The 7,500-nt window shown below is 47.7% G+C and overlaps 1 protein-coding gene across 1 annotated transcript in view; it reads left to right on the forward strand.

Moving 5' to 3' along the window:
* LOC143109090 (RAC-alpha serine/threonine-protein kinase-like) overlaps positions 1-7,500 on the forward strand; it is a 40,213-nt gene that overhangs the window by 10,239 nt on the left and 22,474 nt on the right. The window contains exon 2 of the mRNA XM_076271688.1: positions 177-302. Within this exon, the coding sequence (XP_076127803.1) occupies positions 257-302 (46 nt within the window). The 5' untranslated portion in view covers positions 177-256. The remainder of the gene's footprint in view (positions 1-176; positions 303-7,500) is intronic.

A 7,500-nucleotide genomic window follows, 5' to 3' on the forward strand; every position in this document is an offset into this window, starting at 1 on the left:
TGTCTCAAATGCCTAATTGACTTATTTTCTATGCAGGTAAAACAATTGACCACTGGGAAAAGTTCCTGGCTCAGCCTTGACTAAAGTTCTAATGCTATTTTCTCTCTCTCTCTCTCTCTCTCTCTCTCTCTCTCTCTCTCTCTCTCTCTCTCTCTCTCTCTCTCCATGTGGAGCAGTTTGAAGAAGAGAGGTTGTCGGCTCCCACCCCACTGCTCAGGTCTCAGAGCTCCACAGGACCCTACCCTGAGGGGCTGCCATGGGAGAGGTTGTGATTGTGAAGGAGGGCTGGCTCCATAAGAGAGGTGAGTGACCAGTCCAGACCTCAGCAGACCAGGCCACCCCAGCTGCCTGTTGGCCATATAAGGCATCCCATGACACACAGTAACATGCTAACCCAAAGTGGAAGAAAGTTGAAATCAACCCAAATCATGCTGAATTTAAACGCTAACAGGACTATAGTTAGTTATAAGTTGACAAGGTGTGGCTATCTACAGTTGAACCCTCAGCAGAACATGCACATGAACCTTTAGGACACTCTGCTGACACTGAGATGGAGACTTTTTTCAAGACTTTTTCCCGTGGGCTCTTTATATTGGTCTCCACTGTGTAGTCTTGCAGTCTAGTGGGCATGTGGATGAACATGTTTATGGAATCATGTAAAGGGCCATGGTGAAGTTTATTGATCTTGAGTAAGTACATCCTTTAGGTGCTGTTGATGTTATGGAGTGTATAGCCTGAAGGGTAGATGGGACTGTTTATTGATTTCAAGTAGCAAGATGTGTGGTAGCTCCTTCTTTATGGTTGTGTAGAGAGAGAGAGAGAGAGAGAGAGAGAGAGAGAGAGAGAGAGAGAGAGAGAGAGAGAGAGAGAGAGTGTGTGTGTGTGTGTGTGTGTGTGTGTGTGTGTGTGTGTGTGTGTGTGTGTGTGTGTGTGTGTGTGTGTGTGTGTGTGTGTGTGTGTGTGTGTGTGTGTGTGTGTGTGTGTGACAAATCTGACAAATAAACCTCAGTCCAACACATTTTGACCCTCTTTGGCGGGTCAATCTGTGTGAAGCAGTGTGATCTGCAGTTCCTAGTCAGGCTGGACATGTGATACTGTACGTGATTGACAGTGTGTGTCTGTCGGATAGTGTGCCCTATCCTTTTAATATTTTTTTTTTCTTCATTGGGTCATTCTGACCCAGCGACTCCAGGTTGCAGGTGACCCCAGAACCACGCTGGTCAAGTCTGTTTCGCAATCGTCCACCCTCGAGGCTGTTTGTGTCCTCACCCGCAGTACAGCTCACCTTTGACCTTTACTGTGTTCTGTACACAAAACAGAGCTGCTCTCCCGTGGTGATGCGTAACGGTCGGCCGGGGCAGTGTGTGCCGCGTCGCCCTGGCAGCTGCAGCTGTTACCACAGTTACCAACCTCATCGCCAAGCAAACAGCATCTGAAGGAATAACCCCGAAATAACTCCAAAAACGTACAAAAATAAAGGCCTAGTCATCACATGTTCCGAGCGGTTCCTTTCTCTCTGACGTTCTTCTCTGGAAGTTCTCAACAGGCACGTGCAATGCACTTCCTGGTACTCCAGGAATTTTCCTTCGCCCCTCTCCACCCTCCCAACCCTCACTCACTGGCGGCCGTTGGAAAAAATTCCACCGCTCAAAATTATGCCCCCCCCCCCCGTTTTCAAGGAGATGTTAAGTTCATCAATGCTCCTCTCTCTTCTCCCCCGTCTCCCTCTCTCTCTCTCTTACTCTCTCTCTCTCTCTTTCTTTCTCTCTCCTCGTTCTCTACCCTGTGCCACCCAGTGTGGTGGTGGTGTTATGGGTGGAGGACAGGAGGCAGAGGGTATGGTGTGTGTGGAGGAGGATGTGACTGGCTATGGGCCGGTGTTGGCTGCAGGCCAATTAGGTTGTGAGAAGGAGGTCAGAGAGTGGCACCAGGTTAGGGCAGGTCAGGGCAGGTCAGGGCAGGTCAGGGCATTAGCGGAGGCTGCAGAGACAGCAGCAGCAGTTAAGATGGCCGTGTTGGCCACTAGCCCGGGGGGGGGGGGGGTGGCAAAGGGCTGCGCTGCTGCTACAGTGTGTGAGCCCTGGCCATTGCTGGCGGAGTGGATTCGGTCCAGGCCAAATCAGCTTACTTAGGGCACTGCCACAGACACACAGATGGACAGGATGACAAACGGAAGGATGGACGGATGAGAAGACAGGGCAGGCAAAGCGCCAGGCAGGCAGTGGGAGAGAGACTGGTAGACAGGCAGGTAGACAGACAGGCAGGTAGGTAGACAGGCAGGTAGGCAGAGGGACAGACAGACAGACTGGCGCTCAGACAAACAGTCAGACAGGCCGGCAGACGGACGGACGGACTGGGCAGACTGACTGGCACTCAGACAGACAGACGGATGAAGGGACAGACTTGGCTTTGCTTTGGCAGGGGTGGAATGTGTTTTGGCGCTGACTGCCCGTGCGTTGCGTGACGGCTTCCTTGTTTAGCCTACATGGGATTTCAGTTTCTGTCCCTCCCGCCCTCACCAGCTCTGGGCTCAAAAGCCTCTCTCTCTCTCTCTCTCTCTCTCTCTCTCTCTCTCTCTCTCTCTCTCTCTACCTCTCTCTCTCTCTCTCTACCTCGCTCCACCCCCTTTTCTTTCCTCTCTTGTTATCCTTTCCAATTTTGCCCCATAAGGTAAGGTTCTCACATCATGTCATGGTCCTGGTGCAATAATAATGGTAGTGTGATGAAAACAATGTCCCTGCTCACCATTAACCCTTAACACGTCCCAACCCGTGGACTCGTGGCCCTAATCTCCATTTTGCCTAATGTCTGCCACCCAATTGGTCTGTCATCAAGGGTCATTTGAATGACTCATCAGTGATTGGCCAGTGAGGTAAAGAGGATGTTCAGAGGGTGCTGGGTGGGGTGGGCATGTTCAGCCGGAGGAGGGGTGTTGTTGGGGTGGAGGGGGTGCTGGGGGGGGGGGGGGGGTAACGGACGCCAGGAGGGATGTTTGGATGACCTGCTGGGGCCCAAGCCAGAGCGTGAGTCATCGGCCAGGGAAGCCGAACAGGGTCCAGGGGGGTGAAAAACAAGCTGCACTCTATCTCTCTCCCTCCCCTCCTTTCCACTCTCTTTCTCTTTCTGTTTATCTCTTTCTCTCCCTCTCCCTCGCTCTTTCTCTCTCTCTATCTCACACTCACTAACTCTCTCCCTCTCTCTCTCACTCACACTTACTCTTTCTCTCTCTCTATCTCTCTCTCTCTCTCTCTCTCTCTCTCTCTCTCTCTCTCTCTCTCTCTTGGGCAGGTTTGCCCTCAATGCCCCCCACCCCCCTTCTCAGCTCCCCCACACCCCACCTCTTCCCCTCCCCACTTTGTTCTACCTCTGAGTGCAGCTCTGAGCTGAGGGGAATGGAATGCGCGCGGTGTTCTGGAACGGCTCGCCGGAACCTGAACTCTGGAGCTCCGGTTCTCTGTGGCTGTGAGAACAGGCTTTGAAGCAAATTGAAGGCAGGGGAAGGTCCACAGTGAAAGTGTGTTTCTGCTGTTTCTATGAACCTGTCGACACTATAGTCTCAGAGTGATGTGGAGTGCAGGCAACCTTTATAGGCTAGCATAGTCAGTAGTAAAGATTCTAGAACAGAGCTCTGTTCTAGAATCGTTGGTCAGTAATGCTCTGTTTTCTTCAAGGACAGATGATGTGAATCCATTTATAAATACTTTCATCAATAAGTGATCGTCACAGCAGATGGCAGCTAACTCCTAGTGAGCCTGGTGTGATACGCACAAACATGCTTGAGCAACATGGCACGAGTGAGAGTGGGGTTGGTAAAGGATATACCCAAGGCTGTGGTGTGGCCGTTGGCCATAGGCCGGAGGTCGTGTACTGCAGGTAACTAATCACAGCTGGTGAATATATCCTTTACCAGCGCCACGATCACAAGTGCCATATTGCTTTTATACAACAGTTCCACTTACAGCTAATCAATTTAATGACATCAAATGATGTTTTCCACCATTCATTTAGACTTTTGTTCATCCCAAAAAAATAGTCTTGGCATTTACTTTTGCCAAGAAACGGAAAATGTCACTCTGCAGCCAAGGCTCCACACATTTCATCTCGATCTGAATGTTCACCCCACTCCGTTTACTCCCTTTTCTCACTCCATAACTGTGAAATGTGATGTTATGAAATTGCTACTCTTGCTTTGAATGAATGCAATGTTCGCGTTCAATGCAATGCAAAGTGTGGAGTGATTGATCGCAGTAAAGAGTCCGAGTGGGGATATCCTGGCTGGGATATTGCCACTAGTGGAATGCATTTCATCTGACAGATATTATTAAATAGTTCAACCGGACCCAACTGTTGTATATGTATATATATACTGTATGTATATGTAAGTATTGTATATTGTTCATGCCAATTACAGGATTTCAGCTATACTCACGACCAAACGCACAAACACGCTTGGCATTATGCCTTTTGATTGAAGGAATATCCCGTTAAAAGATCTGGGATAAACAGCAGCGGCCTGCCAGACAGCCAGGAGGATGCAGACTCCTAAATGTAACCACGCAGCAGTCAGTCAGCTTCCCTTCATAAAGCCACATCCTCACGCGGGGACCCCAGCCACAGGGACTGCCTGCCTACTGTAACTGCCTGCCAGCCACGAGCCTTCCTTCCCCTGCACGCGGAAGCCCAGTTCTACTGAAGCTTAAAGCCTCATTCACACTGCAAGCAACTTTGAGACCATGGTTATGTAAAATAACCACTGGTGACGTAAAAACACTGTGCAGTATATGCGAATGACGCTTAATGCTGCAGAGGCTTGGCCCCAGAGTTGTACAAAAGTCAGAAAGTAAAAATCCCAACCATGTATTGGTTCAAACAGGTGATTTCGCCAAGAATCTGATCCCATTGTTTTAAATACAACCCCATTCAACACACCGCTCCCGAATCCATTGTTTATCGAATGCTTGTCAGTTAAAAATGTTGGCGCTGATGAACGTGGCGAGTCCCACCATGACCTACCATGTATTGGTCCACTCCGGAGATTTTGCTGATTAGCCAGTCTACCTGGCTGAGGAGTTGCGCAAATTGAAATCAGCTGATTTGGTGAATGGTTTGAAGAGACGTGGTAAGACTGTGACTCTGAAGCCACCTATGCCTGACCCACTGCTTGGACTGCCATTCATAATTTCCTATCTCCCCCATTCTGGGTGGCGGTAAAATAATATGATCTGTTGTATATTTGGAGTTGTGTGAGTGTATGATTACCATATTTTGCAATGTTTAAATGCATTTACCATAATATCCCAACTATTAGCCATGGCTTATACATTGATTTTGCAAAATTTCTTCAGCTATGAGGTTAATAAATGGGGGCACAATGCGGCTGATACACAGGAAATTACAGTAGCACTTTGATATATAGCAGGAATTAAGGACTTGTGGACATGTGAATGTCTTACTGTAATGAGGTTGTCAGTATGCTGTCATGTGTTTAGTTGCAGACTCTGTGGTGCACCAGTTGGCTCTCTGATAACCCCCCCCCCCCCCACCCCCCACCCCCCAGGCCTCATATAGTGTGCTCGGCTAGAGTGTTGCTTTAATGTGGACTAAGGGGCTATGGGGCTATTTGTGTTTTTTTAATCAGTGTCAATAGCCCGTTCAGAGTGCATGGAGGTTTAGGTCCCCTAAGAAGCTCTCAAACAGGATGATAATGAGATTGAAAATATTTTAAAGAGGACCGATGGCTGTCAGCCAGTGAGCGCAATCGTATCAGTGTCTTTCAGCTGATTATTGGTCAGTGATGCAGTATTTCCATATGACTCAGTGCTTCAGTGGTGAGTGTGTTGTAGCCCCAGGTCTCCGGAACATGCTGAAACACATCATGGATCTCAAGAACAAATAAAATCATCCCTCATTGATCACAGTAGTTGCTGACTGGGCTAAAATAGGAGGGTAGGTGGTTTAGGTGGAAGTTAACATAGTTAAGTTAAGGAAAATGCCAACTTTTGGGTAAATTAGCTTAGTTGCTGAATCATCTAAATCACAGTGAAATGTACTGCACTATGTACTGTACAGTACTGTATGATGTGTGTGTGTGTGTGTGTGTGTGTGTGTGTGTGTGTGTGTGTGTGTGTGTGTGTGTGTGTGTGTGTGTGTGTGTGTGTGTGTGTGTGTGTGTGTGTGTGTGTGTGTGTGTGTGTGTGTGTGTGTGTGTGTGTGTGTGTTATTGGTTTGAATGGCATTTGTCCAGCACTGCGGAAATCTAAAAGCTGGTAGGACTGATCCTGTTTCTCAGTCAAGCTTCACTGGGGCTTTGCCTTTAGTCTGAGTGTGTCTGTGTGACAGCAACATGCTAATATGAATGAACCAGCCCCTAGATCTGCACGAGTGGTGTGCGTGTGCGTGTGTGTGTGAGTTTGTGTGTGTGTGTGTGTGTGTGTGTGTGTGTGTGTGTGTGTGTGTGTGTGTGTGTGTGTGTGTGTGTGTGTGTGTGTGTGTGTGTGTGTGTGTGTAAAAGAAAATAGAGAATTACAGACAGTGAAGTATCTGTGTTGAGCTGCTGTTGTTGTTGTTCCTCCTAAAAGAGGAAGGCTGAACCACATGTGTACACACACACTCACACACACACCCACACACACAGTTGTTTACAATCTACAGCTCTTCACTCTTACAAGCTCTAGAAGAACTTTGTGTCCCCCACAACCCTGCACATGCGTACAAACACAAGTTGAAATAATTATAAGAAATAAGTTTGCACAACCCCCCTTTCAAATACTAGCCTAGTTTCCATATTTGGCTCTCATTTTCACACCAGGCGCATATCAGCATCTGCATCTTAATAAGAGAACTGCACCCGCCGGACGTGCCATTGGAACCATCGGAAATGTGTTCCAGTGACTTCATGCGTCCTTTAAGGATGCCACTGGGTCCTCGTCTGTCACATGCTGTGTCACAAATGAGTCTTAGATTGCGCCTGCAAAGCTATGCACAAATAGCAAAAACAAGTTCTGTATCTATATATACAGTATATGTTTGAGTGTGTGTCCTGTGTGTGTCTGTGTGTGTGTGCGTGTGTGTGTGTGTTTACTAACTGGTGTTTGCCCATGTTGCTGCGCGTCTCCTGAGTCATTTCCTGTTTTCTTGAATCTGGCTGTTGATTACCAGAAGCACCACTAATGTGGTGTCATAAAAAAAGAAGAGGAAGAAGAAAGATAGAGAGAGAGAGAGAGACTAGTGAGAGTGGTGAGTGAGGCGTCGACAGTGACCCCCCCTGACCCTCTGTCACTGGTCGGTCTGTAGCTTTTTTTTAAAAAGCCCTCAGTGTGCTTACATTCAGTCTTAACTACAAACAATGCTGCCTCTGTCTCTCCATAGAGAAGGGGGCTCTTATAAAACATTGACATAATACACATATATCAAGAATGTTGACCATATATGACAAATATGTTGTTTTCATCTTCTTAAAAGCACAAATATTCATTAGTGTGTTTTAGGACTACCACAATT

The sequence above is a fragment of the Alosa pseudoharengus genome, unplaced genomic scaffold, assembly GCF_046254945.1.
Source record: "Alosa pseudoharengus isolate Yale_2024_CS ecotype anadromous, Long Island Sound unplaced genomic scaffold, YU_APseudo_1.1 YU_APseudo_1.1_scf_7, whole genome shotgun sequence".
NCBI lineage: Eukaryota > Metazoa > Chordata > Actinopteri > Clupeiformes > Clupeidae > Alosa > Alosa pseudoharengus.